Source organism: Cynocephalus volans, chromosome 3 (genome assembly GCF_027409185.1).
Source record: "Cynocephalus volans isolate mCynVol1 chromosome 3, mCynVol1.pri, whole genome shotgun sequence".
NCBI classification, from domain to species: domain Eukaryota; kingdom Metazoa; phylum Chordata; class Mammalia; order Dermoptera; family Cynocephalidae; genus Cynocephalus; species Cynocephalus volans.
Genome location: NC_084462.1, coordinates 11,290,488 through 11,312,689, shown reverse-complemented (window position 1 = coordinate 11,312,689; position 22,202 = coordinate 11,290,488). Strand labels below are relative to the sequence as shown.

The window sequence follows — 22,202 nt, the reverse complement described above, 5'->3', positions numbered from 1 at the left end:
AAACCACACCAATAAATAAAGTAATTTGAAAATATGAAACATAATCAAGTGTGAGCCCATGTGGTAAAAAGTAAAATTTCTACAGAAGTTCAGAAATGGGAAAGATGAAATCTACTAGAGCAGTTAAGAAAGGCTTTGACAGGTCCAATTTCTTCCACGATGTGCAATTTCTTTCACTCTGTACCTGAGGGTTATGCCTAACATATGGCAAAGGGGGAATAAAAAATCTTGAGTTAAAAAAAAAAAAAAGGCTTTGAGGCATTAACTAGTTTCATATTTCAGGTCATTCCTGATGTCAGGAATACCCAGTTTCTTGGTCACTTTGGGCTGCTATACCTAAATACCATAAACTGGGTAGCTTATAAACAACAGAAATTTATTTCTCACAGTCTGGAAGCTAAAAGTCCAAGATCAAGGCATTGGTAGGTTTGGTGTCTGGTGAGGGCCCACTTTCTCATAAACGGCAACTTCTTGCTATGTCTTCACATGGTGAAAGGGGCAAGGCAGCTCCTTCAGGCCTAATCCCATTCATGAGCCCACTTGACCTAATCACCTCCCAAAAGCCCCATCTATCAACAGCATCACCTGGGGGTGAGAATTTCAACACATGAATTTGGAAGGGACATAAACATTCAGACCATAGCACCCAGCTTTTGATAACTGTAGAACTGAAGCAACTGGAAGTCAATTAACTAATTGCCTATAGTTTTTCTTACATAGACAGACCAAAGGGAGCAATCTAGACAGAGAAGCAAAAAGCTGAATTCATGATCTACTCCTCTCTCAAATTTACCTTCTTGTCACATGAAAATAGTCTTCAACTCCAATCTCCTATGGAGAGCCATGGCTGTCTCTTATCTTTTGCTTTTCTTAACATAAACACTGAGATATCTTACTCACTCATTAACACTTAAATCTACACTCAACGTCCCATCAGGTTTACAGCTTCATCTCTTTTCCCGCCTCCATCTTTTCTTCACAGGGCCAATTATTACCTCTTATCAGGGAAGTTCTGCTTTCTGTTTCCCTATTTAAGGGAGACAGTAGCTTCCTACATAATCAAAGTATAATGTACATCATAGTAGGGTTTATTTCTCTTCTAATATTTGGGTATTTGGTGGGCCTTAGAAGTCTAGGGTCAAATTATCACAAAATGTAAAGATCAAATACTGTTATAGAAGTGAAAGAAGAATAAATAAGTTAACTATAGATTCTCCTTAGTGTTGCAAAGAAAATAAATGATGGCTTGGTAGACAGTACTCAGGTTGAGGTAAGGAAATGCTCATTATATTAAGGTGATTACAAAAGGCCTCTAATGAGATGACTTTTTAGGTCTGGCTTGATAGCCAAGTCTGATAGAGCCAAAAGGGGAGCATTCTGCATATTAAAATCAGGAAATGCAAAAGCCTGAGTCATTAAAAAGCTTGGTGAGTTCAGAAAAGGTGACCCACTGACTAAAGCAGTGCTTCTCAAGTGTATTATCAGGTACTCATTGAAACTGACATTTGTATGACATATGGGGGCAAAAGAATGATACTGCCTGTGACTGACAAGCAATCAGACTTAGAATTCAAACTGCCTCTGGCCTCATATGGTCTCCCAAGGCTGAAAGATTCTGTATCTTGGCATACTTGTAACTCACTTGAGGCATACTTGGGTACCCGACATAGTCTGAAACTCTGGATTAAAGTATAGTGAAAAAGCTAAAAAGAAAGAGAAGTAGGAAGGAGCTGATCATATAGGGGCTAGTAGGCTTTGCAGTTTTCCTATTTGTAACAGGAAAGCAAAGAAAGTTTTAAAGCAGCAGGGTACATTATGATTTGCAAGGGGCACCTAATTCGAGAGTTAAGAGAAGATATACAAGCTTCTCTGTTTTTTTAAAGTCTGTATGGCAAAAGGAAAGAGGTGACAGGAAGGAGTGGAATAAAGATTTTTGCAAAACAAGTTACTAGAGAGAAGAGAATTAAGCAGAAGATATTTGGAGAGCCCAAGCAAAGTAGTGAAGTTTCAGTTTTCTCCCCAGGCCTGTGAAGCTTAAGAAGAGTTTCTGAGAAGCCTAAGGAGGTTCTCCCACACTCACCTGGGAATGGGCCTCTCGTCATTTCATTCTTCATATCCCAAGGCTCTTTCCCTTGCTCCAATAAGGAGATCACATATGGCTTAGAAGCGCAAAGTCCTGCATATAAAAAAAAAAATATGAAAATTTGTCATGTTTCAGGTTATATTCAAACTACCAGCCAGTTCCTCAATTCTGATAGAATGATAGACAAACAGGTAAAGCACATTTGAAGAGCAGACTACATAAATGTCTGGAATAGTCTCATGGGACCGCAACCAGTCAACTCTATAAAAGTTAAACTACTTCCTAAGGAGCTAAAGGGCAGAAATTCAGCCCAGCATTTTTGGAGGATCATCAGATAGTGGTAAATGGAGTATTTTAAAGAGCCCCAGAGACAGAGTTTGGAGTTTGAACCAACTAAACTGCCTGCTTAAGAAAAAAAAACCAATACTCTTCAGAGGAATATGACAGAATCCAGACTCTTTACAATGTTTTATTTACAGTATCCATTATAAAATCCAAGATTATTGGACATAAAAGAGAAAAAAGTGAATCATACTCAGAAGAAAAGGCAATCAATGTAGACTCCCCCTGCAATAATAAAGATGTTAGAATTAGCAGACAAGGATTTTTAAATAGCTATTATATATATACCCAAGAATGTAAAGGAAAATATGCTTTTAATGAATGTTTAAATGGAAATCTCAGCTGAGAAACAGAAACTATAATAATTCTGGAAACTCTAGAATTGAAAAATACAATATCTGAAATTTAAAAATTCACTAGAATGGGCTTAACAAAACATTAAAAGAAGGACAGAGTCAGTGAACTTAAAGTTGAATCCACAGGAATTATCTGATCTGAAAAGCATAAGAAAAAAGATTTTAAAAAGTAAACAAATTATCTGATCTGAAAAGCATAAGAAAAATGATTTTAAAAAGTAAACAGATCCTCAGTTACCTATGGCACAATATCAAGAAATCTAATATTGTGTAACTGAAGTCCCAAAAGCAGAAGAGAGAGAGCATAAAAAAATACTTGAAGAAATAATGGCCAAAAATGTCTCAAACTTGGTGAAATGCATAAATTCACTTTCAAGATCAACAAACAACAAGCAGGATAAAATGGGCCTCTCAAGAACAGAAACCTAGTCTAGCCAATGAGGTGGTGCCAGGGCTTAGAAGAAGGGTCCGTGTTAGTTTCCCTAAAAGCGAGCATCTGAAGCCATTTTCATAGTTTGTGTTATACTGCTTCACTTATTGCAAGTTAATTAAAAGATATTGATTTTTAAAAGCAGTATTATGAATTTATAGTAATCTAGCTATATTCCTGGTGAACCTTGTTACTGCCTACCGGTGATAACAATACTGTAGGACAGAGAGAACAAGGATGCACAGGATAACTATGAATTTCAGATCATGTCCTTTACTCCAAATTGCCTAAAGAGCACAGCAATGGAATATTTGATAAATTCACTAACTATAAATATGAAATTTTCATCAGTCCCTGAATATCCTCATTTCCCAGATTCCACTCTGACCTACACACAATAAGAAGTTTTAATAATAAACTAAAATGTGAAGGGTCTTTAAGGATAGATTCTGAATTATGCAGGGAGAAAAAGATCCTCACCCAGTGATACCAGGCTCCGATAGTTCTCCAACATCATATTCCTGTATAAATGCCTCTGAGCAGGGTTCAGCCATTCCCATTCCTCCTGGGAAAAGTCTATTGCCACATCCTTGAATGTCACCAAATCCTGAAATGACACATATACACTCTTGACCAAACAATGCTCATGAACACACATGACTCCAAGCTGAAGTGCTAAGTTGTCTGTACTTTATGTGAGAAATAGCCCATCAGGGAGAAAAAACTTAAAAATATAATATTAAGTTCCAATCCAAAATAGTGCTTACTGAAGTGTTAAACTGTGTTGTATGCAATCACACTACTAACTCATTTCTCAGCATGGAGAAATATGGGTGGATGGCCACAAGGCAGTAAACAGGGCTTCAAAGAAGGACACACACCTGTGGTTGAATTGTCAAAAGCATAACAAAAAAAGAATATCTAAATTGATTTTTTCAAATAGTACTCTATGGGACCCTGGAGTTTTTTTTTTTTTTTGGCGGGGGGGTGCTGGCATTGAACTGATTTGGCTGATTGTTTTTTCTTAAATAAATGTGATAAATATATTTAGAATGCAATTTTCTTATACATGCCATTAAGAACTGATATGCCATACTCCAATGAGCTGTGAAGCAATATAAGATTACCCAGTATAAGAACGCAACACATCCAACTTGCATAATGCATTTGAGTATAACTCATTATATACTTGAGTATAAACAAAATAAAACTGAATAATTATAACTTTTAGTTTCCTAAAGATTTACGTATGCTGAGAAAAATCAATGTCTGGTTATAATCATCAACAGGTTGTAAGAAATTTTAAAAAGTATTCTGGGCACTTTTCATCTTCAGGTTTATTTGCTTTGAAAATAAAAATCTTAATGTTGGTGCCCGGTTTGTGAAGATACTGAAAATATTGATAACTAACTATACAAAGACAAAGCTATGTACACAACATCTTAATGTGCTTTTAAACAGTGATCTTTAGAACAAAGGCATAATACAAAGACATTCAATGTATGGGACCTTCAGAAGATGTATACACCTTTAGAAAAATGTTTATATGTATATGTATTTATACATGTATTTTTTCCCCAAAATCAATAGGTCTTTTATTCCATCATTAAAATTTACAAGCATGTCTTAGGGATTACCCTGTAGTTTGTTTCTGTAGCTGGTCAACTCTTAGATCTTATTCATCAGACTGCTAAACTGTTCCTTTTTCAGAGACATAGATACCATCCCCAAAGTTTCTCATATCCTTGTTTTTAACTGTTGTGGCTTGCTGGATCAAAAGCAGCTGAATTTGAAACAAGTTCAATGTCATTTCCTTCAAGGATTAACTCATCTTTCTGGGTTTGAGATAGTGAACAAGCAACACCTGGCCTCATTCAAACCCTGTGAATGTATTTTTCACCCAAGAAATTTCAGATTTCAACAAAAGACTCATTCTCCCGAATACTGACATTGATGGGGCAGTAAGCACAGAGACCTCATCTTTTAATGGAAGCCCAGTGTAACACCCTTGATCATGTTCTGTACATGACTACAGACAGTGTGAACAGCAGCCAGTGCCTTTCTATTTCCCCACCATTTGTCAACTAACTGGGAGCCTCTTCTCTTTTTCTTTCCAAGGAGACTGAGCTCTACATTGATGTGATTGAAGTCCTTCTGCAGGGTTCCTCTGGGGTCCTTCACTATAACTGTGTATCCCTTCAGAGTGATGTTCACATTTTCTGGAATGACAATAGTCTGATTGCTGAGAATGGTCTTCGTTCTTGCAGCAGGTGTGTCAAAGAGAGTTTTTTTTCTTTTCTTTTTTTTTGGTGGCTGGCTGGTATGGGGATCTGAACCCTTGACATTGGATTCAGTGCAATTAAAATCTGTGAAAAATTAATATAAAACCTTATCTACTTGAAAATAAAAAAATAACCAACAGACAATAACAAAACTAAATCAGTAAAACACATAACAAATGTCAGAAAAGATTTGGGAAAATGGGAATCCTGATACACTGCTGCTGAAAATGTAAAATGGTGCAGTCACTTTGGAAAGCCGTTCAGAAGTTTCTTAAAAAGTTAAATATAAATTTACCTTCTGACCCAGCAATTCCCCTCCTAGGTCAAGCTAGCCAAGAGCAATAAAAATGTATGACCAAATAAAGACTTGCATGTAAATGTTCATAGAAGCATTATTCATAATAGCCAAAAAATGGAAACAACCCAAAAGAATATCAACTGATGAATGGATAAAGACAATATGGTACATCTTTCAGTGGAATACTATTCACTAATAAAAAGGATTGAAATATTGAAACATGTTATAACATGGATAAACCTCATAAACTAAGGGAAAGAAGCCAAACACCAAGACCATATATTGCATCATTCCATTTATATGAAATGTCCAGAAAATTCAAATCTACAGACAGAAAGTAGATTAGTAGTTGCCTGGGGCTGGGGGTACAGAGATTAGCTGTAAATGGGCATGAGGGATCTTACTGAGGTGATGAAAAATGTTCTAAAACTGGGTATTAGTGATGGTTCACAACTCAGTAAATTTACTCAAAATCACGGAATTGTACACTTCAAATCACAGCTTTTATGGTAAATGATTCCTCGAGTTGTATAAAAAAAGAAAGCTCATACTATAAATTATCTAAAAAGTGATTAAAAGGAAGCAATACTGCCATAAGTATTCGATATTGTTTTAGAAGATCTATACTCTAGAGATAGCCACAAAATTATATTTAATCAATTAAATACTGGAAAAGATTGGTTAACTATCTCTTTTCTGTCATAATATGAAAATAGAGCTAAAATAGGGCTGTTGAGTAGCACAGTTCCAAAATGAACATTCACACTGTAGTCTATGTGAATGTTACAATCTCACGTTGTCCAACAAGTGTCCCTGCTCTAGAAAACTAATTAAACAACAAGACATAAACCAATCAATCAAAGTGAAAATGTTACGTTAAAAAAATTTTAAAGGTAACTACAAAAGCACCTAGATGTAAGATATATATTTTGTTTTAAAGAACTTTTTTCCCTTTTCTAGCAATATATGACTAGAGATGAAAATAAGGAAAAGTTCCATTCACAATAGTGATGTATCTCTTTAAAACGCTTAGGGATATATTTAACAGAAAAAATACCAAATATATGTTAAATAATATATGTTAAAATTTTAACTTAAATTAATTTAAAATGTTAAATGCTTATTTATTTCATATTTTTGGATAAAAAATTTCAAGCTTTGATTCTCCTTAATCTACAAGTTTAACAGGCTCTCCACCCTGGCCCATGCCATCATCATCTCGTCTCTTGATTGTTACAACAGGTATTCCTGCTTCTGTCCTTGATTCCCTAAGTCTAATTGCAACATAGCATCCAGGGGGATCCTCTTAAAAATTAAGTTAGATCATGTCTCATCTCTGCTTAATATCCACCTAAGTCTTCCCATCTCACGAAATCTTTATGATGGCTTTAAGACTCAAATGGTCTGGCCCTCGTGACCTCTAATGTCTGCTACTAGTCCCCTATCATTTTGTTCTATTCTTCTTGCTCTTCCTGAACAGTTAAGACTCACTGACTGCAACATGTTCCAAGTACTTGCTATCTTTTCTTTAGGTCTCTGCTAAAATGTCAGAGGCCTTCTACCAACAATGAAATCCAGATCTTCCTTTACGTAGCACCCTTTCTCCCACTTACTCCATCTCCCACTTAGCTTTATTTATCCATTGCATTTTTTCACTATATAATGTATACTAATCAATTTATTTACTTCTGTTTTCCCCCTGTAGCATTTAAGCTTCCACAAGGACAGGGCCTTTGTTTTGTTCAGTACAGAATCTAGAAGGACACCTGGCATGTATAAGGCCCTCAATAAGTATTTGCTGAAAAAATAAAACTCAGTTTAAAATCAGTGGAATTTAAAAAAACACTGCCCGATTCTAAAGTTTATGCAAAAGAGTAAAGTTACTTTACTTGTCAGAACAGTCAGTAAAAGAGCAGTAATGAGAGTATTAGGCATTAGTCCTTCCACACGATAAAATACAGTTAGTGCCCCTATACAAAGCAATGGTCTCACCAAATATGCTTTATACTGTTGATTATTTCCAAAGTCTCCCAAGTAAGGAGACTTACAGTGGAATTTTATTCAGAGTTCACAAGCAGAAACAGATTGATGAAACTCTCACAGCTCACTAGGACTTCTGAGTAAGAACATATCAGGAGAAACAACAGCAATAAATACAAATCCAGAGTGTTTATAAAAATCTGCCAAAGATAGTCCTGGTAAACACCCCGTGCTTTTAGTTGAGAACCCAAAGGCCTACACCCCAGGATTAACGATAAAGCAGAAAACATCCAGTCTTCAATGGGACTGAGGCCCAGCCTCTAATCATTTCAACTGTTGATTGCATTAAGATTAAAACTTGCTCCTAGTACAGCAGCCTGCCTGAAACAAAAGGAAACCCTCTCCACTTTGAAGAAATGGTTGATTCTAGAACTGTAGCATGAAATATACAGAAAGAGGCTGAATATGTAGTGTCAGAAAGTAAGGAAGTACTAAAAACAACAATAATAAACAAAGCACACAATGCTGGGGTTATGTCAACAGGACACAGGAGCCACTGAAAGAGCTCCCAATGGCCAAAGCTGGAATGATGTGAGCAACAAAATAAAGTAGCACTGGATTATAACCCACAGTTTAAAATATTCATAAGTCCATAGTGATACAAATAAATGACCAACTAAATAAATGAAAACAGACAAATCTCTTATACAGAATTCCAAATGATTCATGTAGACATTTTGCACTTAAGGAGACAGAACATAACTTCCCACTCCTTAGGTGTGGGTTCTGCATAGTGATTTCCTCCCAAAGGGGACAGTATGGAAAAATGAGGAAAAAACGAGTAATATTACAGTGTAGAACCTGACAAACACCACTTCAAGGTTAATCAAGTTAACCTCAGTTAATACCAACAGTAATAAGTTATGTGGACAGTATGTACCCTTAATCTTACGTGATGAAAAAGAAACTTTACCTCTGTGATCTTCCTCCCCAAAACATATTACCCCAGTGTAATCACAAGAAAACATCATATTTGAGAGAAGTACTACAAAATACCTGAGATTTCTCAAAACTGACAAGATCATCAAAAAGCAAAGTATGAGAAACTGCCATAGTTAAGAGGAGTCTTAGGAAATATGACTACTAAATGTAATGTAGTATCCTCGATAGGTTCCTAGAACATGAGAAGGACATTAGATAAAACCTAAGAAAATCCAAATAAACATGACCTTTAATTGATAATGTTATCAATATTGGCTCATTCATTTTAACAAATGTACCATACTTACGTAAGATGTTAATAACAGGGGTCTGTAATTATCTTTAAAAATGTATTTTAAAAAAGTAAACCCTCTCATGGGGAAGATATCAAAGCTTCAAATTATCTCTAAGATTTTTTAATGTACAAAGTCTAGCACGCAACCCAAAATAATGAGGCATATAACACAAAATCAAGAGGAAAAAAAACCAGAAAAAAGTAACATACAGGAGATCCACAGATGATAGCATTATCCAACAAGCACATCAAAATAATCACAATTAATATTTTTTCAGTTTTTTAAATGTGTTTCTTCTTTTGTGATTAATATTTTTAAGGAACTAAAAGGAAAGATTGTGAATTCAGGCAGAAAATGGGAAATTATATAAAACAATTAAATAGAAATTCTAGAACTAATTATGCAATAATCAAAGTTAAGAATTCAATGATGGGCTTAACAGCAGATTAGAGAATTAAAGCTTAAGTGACATATAAAACAGAGAGAAAAAGATCCAGCATTTATATAATTGTATTCTTAGGAGAAAAAAGTTTCCAAGCTAATATTTGAAGACAGTGGTTGAAAATTTTCCAGAATTGATGAAAGACACCAAGCTGCCATGAACACTGACTTAAAACAAAAACATTAATAAAATGTTTGAAGGCTGGCAAAAAAGACTGTGTGAGTGTGCATGTGTATGCATTTGGGGTGGGAGAACTACACTTTTATCATCCACAGTGGTAGGTTACTAGACAATACCTAAAACTAAAATAATAAAGAAATAGTGTTCCAAACACAGTATTCAGGGGTATGAAGTTAAATATCAGAACTAAATACAGTAAGTGGTAACACTGTGGAGATCTCCAGCTTATTCCTATCGGATGAATGAGGAGAAAAGACCAATCTATGGTTATGCTAGTTGGTGCTCATAACTTCAGATACAATTTCAATGACACTATATACACACACAAAAAGTTCTGTATCTTTGGAAAATTACTTTTGGTGCTTCATAAAATGGTTCTAATGTTGAAGAAGACACAGATGACCAAAATCCATGTAAATATTTTTGAATAGTTTCATGTACTCTGACAGTGGGGCAAAAAAGCATTGTTTTAAAATTTAATGTGATTTCCAATATAAAATATGTAATAAAATTAACTAAATATCAATAAGTGGATATTTGACTCATCTATGTCATGAAAGCATGTTATCCACTTGAAAAAAAGTCTGAAGCAGGGGGAAATGTCACACTGGGAAAATTAAGGGCTCCCTTTGTATTCAGTGTTCCTTATACTCATGCAAATATAACACAGCTGACCTTTGAAAAATGCAGGAGTTGGGGGTACCAACTCCCAACCCCCATTCCCACCCTCCACAGTCAAAAATCCAAGTATAACTTTTTTTCAAGTATAACTTTTGACTCCCCCAAAACTTAGTAATAGCCAACTATTGACTAGAGGTCTTACCAATAACATAAACAGTCAATTAACACAATTTTGTATGTTATATGTATTATATACTGTATTCACACAATAAAGTAAGCTAGAGAAAAGAAAATGTTATCAGAGAAATCTTAAAGAAGAGAAAATACATTTACAATACTGTACTGTATTTATTGATATCATCATCTGTTTAGAAGATGAAATCTCTGTCAGTATCTACATCAATATTGTCTTATAGAATACAAAACACTAAAGATGTTATATGTTTTACTAACACTACACGTCAAAAATTAAGATAACGTAAAAAAGAAGTTCATGAGGTCTACAGCTGGTGTAGCGGCAGGAATGTCTTCACAAATTTCTTTTTCTTGTTTTACAATGGTCCTTACACTGGATTTATTTATCCTGAAATGGCGGGCAACCACAGCTGCAGACCTCTATCTAAGGTACATATCAAGCAATTCAACTTTTTCTGTAATGCCATGATTTTTTCTGCTTCTTGGGAGCACTTCCAGCATCACTAGCGGCACTTTGTATGAGTCCCATAGTGTCATCCAAGGTTTATGTACTGCACTAAACACAGTGAAAAATACACAAGAACCACAAGAGATCATTTTTTACTGCAGCATGCAACTTACTGAAGAGAACTGTTCAAGCAGAAATCATTAGCATCACACAGCATTTTAAGTGTATATTTGCAATACTTGTGCTCGCCCCAATAGCAACAAAAGGTGGACATGAAATTGTACTACAGTTAATTTTATGCAGTTATAATACTGCATCTTTACATTTGTTTACATTTCTCTCAACTGCAAATGGTACCAAACATGGTCTAAGTGTTGCCTCCACAAAATTTGATAAAGTTTAACTTTTTAAAATAGATTTGTAAATATTTTATGGTAGTAAATAATAAAATAAATTAGTATCTACATATATTTTATGCATTCATGACATGCCTAACTTTTTCTTAATTTTTTTGATATTTCTAGGTTACACAGTTCATCTGCAGGTTTTTTCAAATTGTTGCAAATCTCCAAAAAAATTTCCAATATATTTATTGAAGAAAATCTGTACAGAAGTGGACGCATCCAGTTCAAACCCATGTTCAAGGGTCAACCTTATATTTTTAAATTACAAGATTAAAAACAGAAATTCAAGTAAAACTGAATGTAGTCCAGCAACAGACCAAATACATGCAAGCTTTTAGTGCATAATATAGTTGTCATTCCGAATCAATGAGAATGAGATGAATTATTCAGTAATTGTCATTGGGTCAACTGGACAGGGTCAACCCCTGCCTCACTTATCATGATACGTTATCCATTTAATGTAACAATTGAAAGTAAATTAAACCACAAAAATCAAGTCTAAAATTACCTGAAACTTAATTGTGAAGGGTAAAACAAATCTTTAAGAAGAAAAATACGACCAAGGGGTAGATAAAAATTTCTTAAACAGGACACAAATAACACTAACTTTGAAGGAAAAAGAAGTATTCATGTGTACACACAAAGGCCCATTATGTCCCTGAAGGAGATATAAGCCAAGAAGTCATTGTGTCTTTAAGAATAGAGTTGGGAGGCAAGAGTAAAATTTTATCTTTTGAATTTTGTACCATGTGCATACATCACCTACTTAAATTTATAAAATTTGCAAAAATTAGGTAAAATAAGATTTTTCGGGTGAACAAATAAAGTTGGCAATACATACTTAAAATGTACAGAAAAACTTTTAAAATTTTATTTTAAGGATATAATTAGAGATTTGGACAAAAATTCAGCTAGAAGAATAATTCTTGGTGCATTTTTTTAAAATTATTTTTTATGGGAACATAGTTAATAGTCCATATCTGTGGGGTACAGCATCGAATATCAATACCTGTGTGCAATATGAGCTGACACATTCTATGTACAGAAGAAAGGCAATGAATGTGCATTTAACTTGGAACCCAAATCACTGGTACTGAGATATCTCTATTCCGTATAACATAAACCAAATATTTTCACAACACTGAATTTAAAATGTACACAGGGTGGGAAGAAGAGGAGGCTCTATGCCTCATCAAACTCAGCTATTATTCATCCATCAGGTAGTAAGAGTTAAGGACAGTGTCTTCTGGGAGAAATGGAAACCAATACCCTGACCAAGACTGTTAATCAGAAGATTTGCAAAAGAAAAGAACTTATTACTAAGTCCCTAAACAGCAAGATGGCCTTTCATGGAGAAAAAAGGAAATACCAACTAACCTGGAACATGGCTTTCGCTAGTTCAACAGTCATTTTTTACTTCTCTTCCTGGTCTGTCTCTTCGAGAACAGCAGTGTCCTGGAAGGGCAAGGCTGGAGGAAGAGAAAGTATAGTTGAGAGATGAGGCCTTTCCTGAACTTCCAGAATTACCAGACTAAAAACCCTGTATTCCCTTTCTTCCTCCCAGCCTTCTTTGTTTACGCATCGACATAACTGGGTGATTATGGGCAATCTATGGCCACTGAGGTGGTGTAACTTTAACTGCCTCTCTTATACTTGGTGTACTAAATTTAGTCTTTTTTCCTAAAGCTGCCTTCCTATTCTTTGGTCTTATTATGAATAAAAATAATAAGATTTGTATCGGGTATTCTAAATAGATTATATTTTCACTTTATTTTTGAAATAACTCTGGAAAATAGTTATTTCTTCTGTTTCATAGGTAAAGATGAATTCGTTCCCTTCCTGGGCCTCTGCTTCATGTTTTGACACAAGTCTACATTTTTGAAAAACTGACTCGTAAACGCCACCAGAGGCCAGAGTTATCCTCCTCTTCCACCCAAACCCAGGGTCTTTACTCTCACCCTGGAACAACGGAACCTTTAGCACTCAATTCCGCCACCTTCATTCTCACTTCTGTCCTCAATCTCTTGGTGTCCCCCCTTCTGTCACCCAGAATTGAGGGCATTTCCTGCTCCAGTCAGGAGCTACATTCACCCCCGCTCTTGCTTCTCAGTGAAATATTTGGACTCGAGGTAGGGAATTCTATTCCAGGATTCTTATCCCAGCAACACACAATTCAAAACAGACACATACATAAAGAATCCAGTGCTACAGATCTTCCAAGTAGTCTCCACATACACACCACAGTCACGCAGGGTCACAATTATAAGCATACAGGGTGACACAGAAACACTAACACAAGATCTCACTCATTAATTGATCACACGGAGGACATAATCACGAGCACCCTAAGGAAGGCACATCACATACAGTCCTATATACCATGATCTCAGTGAGGCCATCTGTATAAGCACACACGGTGATTCACAAACATCTTCACACATACCCCCAATCTTATTCTCTCACACACGCCCATTGCTCACCGCCCCTCACCTCACATGCACATGCTCCAGAACCTCAGAGGCTATAATTGCAAAGCTTTCCTGGTGACACGCCATGGTTTACATAGTTAATCTCTTTCTCACCCACTTTGGTCTCATATACAACCACATCACTAGTCTTCTTCACTCTCTCTCACATATACACACACACTCAATGATCTCTCTCAGAGATACACTGATTTCTCAAACGCTTTAGTCTCTCTCACACACAGAGACACAAAAACACACCCTGGCCTCTCACATTCCAATTACTTTCTCTCCCATACACAGGTCTCTCACACAGAATACATACTGTTCTCTCACTCCAGTGTCTCTCTCGCTCAAACTCCAATACACACACCCTCACACAATTTCACAGGCCAGGTACACCTACTCCAGTCTCACATGCCCTCTGGTCTCTCTCACACTCACTGAACTCTCACAGCCCAGTCTCATGCTGTCACTCTCTCACACGCACACGCCACCATCATCTCTCCCAGTCAGTGGTCTCTGGGGAGCCTCACAGACTTGCTGATCTTTCACACAGGTGCATCCATTTCGCTCACACAGACTGACATGGTCTCATACTCTGGATTCTCACAGTCCAGTCTCTGACAAATACACACTAACGATATAGAGGAAAAACACAGTTCCTCCTACTCTCACAACACCGAACACTTCTGACCCTAGCAACAATCAGTTATGCAGCGGACACCTATGTGTTCACTAACTCAACTCAATTCTGACACTATCTACCTGGATAGAATCAGATCCCACAGGATGAGGGCTCTGTCCCACAAGGCTGCCCCCCACTTCCTATAACCCAGGTTGTTTTACCTGTGCTTTTCACCACGACCCCCTGCTTGGATTCAATTTGCTAGCGCGGCTCACAGAACTCATGAAAACCTTTACCACCTTTTTTTAAAAGGATGTCACAAAGGATACGGATGAATAGATGTACAGGGTGAGGTTATGTGGGCAGCGGCAAGGGTGTGCCATCCTCCAGGAGCCTCTACCTATTCAGCTTTCCTGAAGCTCCCCGAACCCAACCCTTTTGGGTTTTTGTGGAAAATTCCTTACACAGGCAGGATCAATTAAATCTTTGGCCACTGGGGATCAATTTAACCTTCAGCCCCTCTCCTCTCCCTGGAGGTTGAGGGGGTGCGCTAAAAGTCCCAATCCTATAATCTCGCCTACGTCTTTCAACTGACAGCCCCCATTCTGAAGATACCTAGGGGTGCCGGCCAAGATCACTTATTAGCATACAAAAGACACCTACTTGGAGAGTGCAAGGATTTTAGAAGTTGTATGCCAGGAAACGAAGACGAAGACCCAATACGTATTTCACAATATCACACACAAATTTCTTTCATATACTCTGGCTGTCTCCCTCTCTCACACACTCACACCCACACACCCTGGTCTCACTCTCTGGACTGTCGCAATCCAGTTTCTGTCTATCTCTCACACACACCCCGGCATCTCACGCAGCCTCACATACTCACTGGTCTTTCACACACAGGTACACACCCGTCTCTCAGACACAACCCGCTCCAGCCGTGCCACACTCCGGAACCTTCGTAGCCACAGCCTCCGCACGCCCACCGCGCGGACCGAAAGACACGCGCCGCACGGACCTCTGGGAAATGTAGTCGGACCGGGGATGGCGGTTGCGGCTGGGACTCCCAGGCCGGGTCAGAGCGACCTGCCTCGCCTGCCAGCCGGCCCTCGGAATCCGACTCCCGGAACACCCAGAGCAACCCACCGACCTCGTCCGGAAGCGTGATGCTCTCACCCGAACGACTTTGGGAGTTAACGGCGGATCTCCCCGTGCGCAGGCGCGGGACTTGACCAAAGGGGCGAGGAAGGGGAGGAGTCGAACGCGAGGGGCGGGAAAGAGGCGTGGCTTAGCTGAGAGAAGATCGTTCTTAGGCTGCTCTGTTGAGTGGAAGCAGTCCCTAACGTCAGAGCGGGCGCGCCTGCGCGCGTACGAGATTATGCAAAAAGGGCGTGGCCTACCGGATAAGGGCGGGAGTGTGCCCAGGTGCGCAAATTGTGCTGTCCCGAAGCCCCTTGCCTGGAGACCAGGAGCGTCTCTAGTTACGGTCGTAGTGTCCCAGGGAGGAGAACTCTGCGGCTGAGCACTCGATGGGCTCACGTGTATGACTTTTGTGATGCTGTCTGTGTCCTTGTGACCGCGATGTCATTCGGAGCGCGACTCTCTGTGCCTGTACGTAAAGTGTGATTTTCCTTCTGTGCTATGCTTTTTGGCCGTAAGAACAGCGACTCGAAACCCCGACTGTGTTGTGACTCCAGAAAATCAGTACATTTGTCACCTGCAAGATGGGAATGTTACTATTAGCGTTAAGAGGCAGCGAATAAGACAACGTCTTTGGAACCAGACTGCTAGGTAGTATTGAACCCCGTTCTGTCCCTTACTAGAGTGGAAATGGTCCCTGTGGAGGGACTAAGGATACTGTAGAATTAGTACCTGTATTGGAAGTTGAAGCAAATAAGGAAAAGCCATTCAGGGGGATACAGCACAGAACAAAACAAAATTCTCTGCCATCTTAGAAAGAAGCGGCTGGAGACCACGAATGAATGAGTAAAATAAATAGTATAACGAATGGTGAAAACAGCTATGGAGAAATATAAAGCAGCTGTGTTGTATATTTTTCTATATTATGTGTATTCTGATGTTTTAAGGTCCTAAAAAATCTTTTTGCAACAGACACCAGCTGGGTGTCCTCTAATTAAATTCTGATACTATCTACCTGGACATAGTATCCACATGTGGAGGGACCAGTCTCACAAGACTTTTCCCGACTTCCAGTGCTAATCAAAAGCCCCAGGTTGTTTTATCTGTGCTTCTGACAGGCTATAAATGAGGGTTCCCACAACCCCCTCCTTGGGTTCAATTTGATCAACTCAACCTTTAGCCTCTCTCCCCACCCCAGAGGGTGGGGTTGGGGCTGTAAATTCGAACCCTTTGAGCATAATGTTGGTTCCCCTGGCAACCAGCTCCCCAACCGGTGGTTATCTAGGGACTTTCCAAAAATCATCTCATTAACATAAACTCAGGTGTGGTTGAAAAGGGCTTGTTATAAATAACAAAAGACTCACCTTTATCTCTCTGGAGCTATTCTTGAGCTATTTCAGAAACCAAGGACAAAAGGCCAAATATTTTAAGAAAAGGTACTCTTATTGTTCTAGTCACTTAGGAAATTACAAGGGTTATTGAAGCTGTGAGGAACAAAACCAAAAAATATGCTTATTTAGTCTGGTTTTTGTTGCTGTAACAGAATACTGAGACTGGGTAATTTATAGAGAACAGAGGTTTATTTGGCTTATGATTCTGGGACAGCTGCATCTGGCGCGCGCTTCAGGCTGCCTCGACTCATGTCTGAGAAGGGTAGACAGCCAGCAGGTACAAGCTCACGTGGCCAGAGGAAGGAAGGGGGTGGGGAGGTGCCAGGATATTTTAAGCAACCAGCTCTGGCAGGAACAAATAGAGCAAGAACTCACTTACTACCCACACCCCTAGGGAGAGTATTAATCCGTTCATGAGGGATCCGCCCCCAAGACTCAAACAGCTTCCAACACTGCCACATTGCGGATCAGATTTCTACATGAGTTCTGGGAGGACAGTACATCCAAACTCCATCATATACGTTATAATATCGTGTGGGTTTTAAAACGTATGTAGCCCCTTCTGCGCTGAGCCAGCTCCTGGGCCTGGAATTGGCCATGCCCTCATCAGACACCTCACCACCATGGACACCCCCTCAAAGTCAGCAAGATTTGGGTCTTCGTGAAAATATGTAAGCAGGATCCAAGCATTCTGCACACCAAGGAAATATGCTTCCTGAGAGAGATGTTGGAGAGTATGGGGGGTAAAATACCACCTGCTACTCATAAAGCCAAATAAGATACCAAAGAAAATACCAAAAAACCAAAAGACGTAGTAAAAATGTTGAGGGAAACAAAGACAGATGAACCATCAAGGGCAGAAAGTGACCTAGAAATTAATAATGAATGTGTGATTGAACCACACTCTTACGCCCCCCCAAAAAATGGGAGATGAAAATGTACCAGCCAGCCACCAAAAAAGAAAGAAAGAAACCAGGAGATGATGGATCAGACAAATGATATGACAAAGAAAATAGCACTGGTCTGGTTATGGCACCTAAAATGAAGCCAAGAAGCCGCTTCAGCGTGAGCTTTAGGCACATCTTAGTTAGGAACACTGAACTTTTGCACTCAGCCTCATTGTTTTTGCACTTAGCCATATTACTTGCATACAGCCAAGCTTTGGACAGTCACAGGCTGCCAACCAATCACACCATGCCCAAATAAGGCAAATGCTGAGTCTGTGGCCAAACAGGTTACTTCTGTATGTCACTTCTTTTTCTATGCCTGTAAATATGACTTGCACATTTCATATTTATATGTGGTGGGGTGGAAGACTCTGAATCATACTGCTGCTCGATTCTAGAATTGTTTATCAAATTTTCAAACAAAGTTTCATTGTTTATCCTCAACCAGGTGGTTATTTTACTTTGGTTGACAATAAAGGGACTGCTGTCGAAGTCCTAAATGGTGGTAAACTCCAGAAAGCCATTGATTGTTTACAGATGCCATCGCACTGAATCCTCACTTTGCCATTGTGTATGCCAAGAGAGCTAATGTCTTCATCAAATTACAGAAGCCAAATGCTGCCCTCCAAGACTGTGATAGAGCAATTGAAATAAATCCTAATTTAGCTCAGCATTAGAAGTTGTGAGGGAAAGCTCACAGACTTCAGGACCATTGGGAAGAAGCAGCCCATGATCTTGCCCTTGCCTGTAAACTGGATTATGATGAAGATGCTAGTGTAAGTCTGAATGAAGTTCAGTCAAGGGTCCAGAAAATTGCAGAACATTGGAGAATGTATTAACGAAAATGTGTATAGCAAGAAATTAAACAAAGAATAGAAAGGGTTAAGAAGGCTGGAGAAGAGAAGGAAGAAGCTAGAGAACAATCAGAAGAAAGGAAGAAGAGAAGGAAGAAGCCAGAGAACAATCAGAAACTCAGTGGCTCTTTTCAGGTGACTTGCCTGGAGGAATGCTTGGAATGGGAGGGGGCATGCCTGTACTCAATGAAATTCCTAGTGATCAAGATATTCTTGCAGTCATGCAGGATCCAGAAGTGGGCTTTGTGGACCTGAAAAGAAACTGAGGCATGGCTTGAACAACAAAGTTTACTTAAGCCAAATTTGGGTGATTGCAGCCCAGGAAACACCTCCAAGTTACCTAGGGAAGTCCTATGAGTTACAAACAGAGCTCCAGCATTTCACAAAAAGGGAAGGCAAAAGGAGAGGAGGGACAACCCCCCTAATCAGGCTTTACATTGGTTGTCTAGCATGACATGAGTTAGTGATTGGTTAATGGTTACATCTTGCTCTTTAAAAAATTGCTCTGTCCATAAGTAAGGGTCACATTGAGATAGAATAAGGAGGGGACTCAGCCCCTGAACTCAGCCATTTACCCCTGTTTTCAAATAATCCAGTACACCCAGCTAAGTAAGCTATATTCGTAAACTACAATAAGCAATTTTTTAACCACAAATTTCCTCCAGGTTGTTAGCTGTTTTAGTCTGTTTTATGATGTTATAACAGAATACCTGAGACTGGGTAATTTATAAAGAACAGAGGTTTATTTGACTTATGATTCCAGGACAGCTGCATTCTGGTGAGGGCCTCAGGCTGCTTCTGTTCATGGTGGAAAGTGGCAGGCAGCCAGCAGGTACAAGCAGATCACATGGTGAGAGGAAGCAAGAGAGAGGAAGAGGAGGTGCCAGGGTCTTTTAAAACAACTGATTCTTGCGAGAACTAATAGAGTGAGAACTCACTCATTAGTCCCCCCACCCACAGAGAGAGCATTTAATCCATTCATGAGGGATATGCCCCTAAGAGTCAATCAGTTTCCAACACTGCCACATTGGGAATCAAATTTCCACATGAATTTTGGGGGGACAACACATCCAAACTCCATCATTAGCCCAACTCCTGCGTGTGCACAAAGCTTCCAACAGGCCATTACAATGGCCCTCTTGGGGTGGTAGTAAAGAGCAACACCACCATCTTGGACCAAAGCCCTAACTGAGCATGTGCCCATGCCACAACCAGGAAGAACAGAGTCACCACCTCCATAGGTGCAGAATGATGATGCTGGCCTGCACCCTTTGCCCTATAAAGAACCCTGAAAATCTCCTCTTGGGGAACTAGCTATCTTCCCTATAGCTATCTCCCTTACACATAAGCTTTCTTCTCTTTAAATGTTATTTGCTTTGCAGCTGGGTACATTGTTTATTTCTATGACTTTGAGACATAAGAACCTGGTATGGTAACAACATCATACATTTCAACATTCTTTACGTTAATTAATAGCTCTATGAGGTAACACCATGTTTGGACTCTAGGTCCAAAGTAATTTATTTAGCAGGCTGTGGGGGACATGACTAGTGCCACATACCTAACCTCCTAGGGGCTTGGGAATTTAGCTGACCTCTATTATTGATGTCACGGAAATTTTCAATTTATTAGCTTCCAGGATGTGGCCCAGAACCTGGAAAATATGTCTAAATATCAGGATAACCAAAGGGTTATAAATCTTATCAATAAATTGTCAGCCAAATTTGGAAGTCAAGTGTAATGCTTTTCCAACAGATCCCCTGCTGATGGAAAAGTAACCTAGATCACTTAATGGATGTTACAATAATACAAACCAGTGTACCTCTGACCTCATCAAGACAGTTGGGGTACTTTGAAGAGAATTTCTATGCTTCTGTCTCAAGTGCACCTGAAGCATTTTATAGTGGTTTGCCATTAGGGTATTCATTCAGATAATGATTTTGTACTAGGAGTTACAAACTTTTTTTTTTTTTTTTTTTTTTTTTTAAAGATGACCGGTAAGGGGATCTTAACCCTTGACTTGGTGTTGGCAGCACCACGCTCAGCCAGTGAGCGAACCGGCCATCCGTATATGGGATCCGAACCCGGGGCCTTGGTGTTCTCAGCACCGCACTCTCCCGAGTGAGCCACGGGCCGGCCCCGGAGTTACAAACTTTAAACACATTTTAAACCTTAAAAATATTTAAATGATAAAATATATTCCCAGATTTTTCTTTTCTTTTTTTTTTTTTGTCTTTTTCGTGACCGGCACTCAGCCAGTGAGTGCACCGGCAACATAAATATGGAAGATTAATTGCTCTAACTTGAATAAAATAAAGGTTTACTAGTGGGGAAATAAATAAATAAATAAACAAAATGTATGTATATGTAATGCATATAAAATCTTTACCATAAAGAAGTGGGGGAGGGGAGATAAAAGACCCACATGGTTACAAAATTTTTACACTTAATGTGAAGTGGGTACAATACAACTAGTATCAATAATAACTCACTAATACTAATATAAAGAGGTATAGCTAAAGTGAAAATAAATTAAAATGGAATTCTAAAATTTATTCAGTTAACTAAAAGAGGCAGGAAATGTTTATTGTGTAGGGGAGGGATTGGTTTCCCTCAACCCTTTTAGATTCTTTAGCTAGTCAGATGATTGAAGCTTACAGAAAGGAACAGGAATTTGGGGCTTCCTGGTAGTGGTGGAGACAAACTATGGGAGGGTGAAAGGAGAAAATGTATGATGGTGAATGAATGTTTCTTTGTTATGCAGGTCAAGGTCTCTCAGGAGAAAAAATACTCTCTTCCTTGTATGGACACTTTTACTAATGAAAATTTTCTTTATAGATGTAAATTTCTCTTTACAAAAGGGGAGTTATATACAATCAGCCCTCCATATCCACAGGTTTCTCATCTGCTGATTTCACATCCACAGATTCAATAAACTGCGGATTGAAAATATTAGGGGGAAAATGCAACAAAAAAATACAAAGTTTAAAAAATACAGTATAACAACTATTTATTCACCATTTATACTATATTAGGTATTATAAGTAATCTAGAAATGATATAAAGTATATGGGAGGATGTGTGTAAGTTGCATGCAAATGCTATGCTATTTTATATAACAGACTTGAACATGCATAAATTTTGATAACCATGGGAGTCCTGGAATAAATCCCCCACAGATACTGAGGGATGACTGTAATTTAGGCAGTTGAGGGGGAGGTAAGGAGATTTTCTTATGTTGGCTAGTCCTCAATTTCTTTTAGCTCAAAGAAATAGGCCAGGGTGCCTATTTTGATTTTGTGTGGTCATATTATTAGATAGTGTGTCCAAAGCTCCAAGAGTTAAAAATACACATTTTTGTAACAGAGGAACAAAAGCAAATGAAAAACACACAAAAAAGTAGCATATATGTTAGAGATAATTCCAAATGTATCAA

The 22,202-nt window shown here is 38.6% G+C and overlaps 1 protein-coding gene and 2 pseudogenes across 2 annotated transcripts in view; 1 reads left to right on the top strand and 2 right to left on the bottom strand.

The window, feature by feature from the left end:
* Positions 1-15,382, bottom strand: part of LOC134371787 (zinc finger protein 471-like) — a 77,821-nt gene extending 62,439 nt beyond the window's left edge. Inside the window, exons 1-4 of one of the 2 annotated variants that reach the window (XM_063088613.1) lie at positions 15,346-15,382; positions 12,716-12,807; positions 3,692-3,818; positions 2,081-2,176 (exon numbers count right to left, since the gene is read on the bottom strand). In XM_063088613.1, coding sequence (XP_062944683.1) covers positions 2,081-2,176; positions 3,692-3,818; positions 12,716-12,748 — 256 coding nt within the window. In that variant the 5' untranslated portion in view covers positions 12,749-12,807; positions 15,346-15,382. Of the gene's footprint in view, positions 1-2,080; positions 2,177-3,691; positions 3,819-12,715; positions 12,808-15,094; positions 15,149-15,345 lie in introns of those variants that run through there. The other variant, XM_063088611.1, reaches the window with a different exon arrangement.
* Positions 4,887-8,884, bottom strand: LOC134371667 (large ribosomal subunit protein uL6-like; annotated as a pseudogene).
* On the top strand, positions 14,771-20,507 carry LOC134372415 (putative protein FAM10A4; annotated as a pseudogene).
* The last annotated feature ends 1,695 nt before the right edge of the window (positions 20,508-22,202 follow it).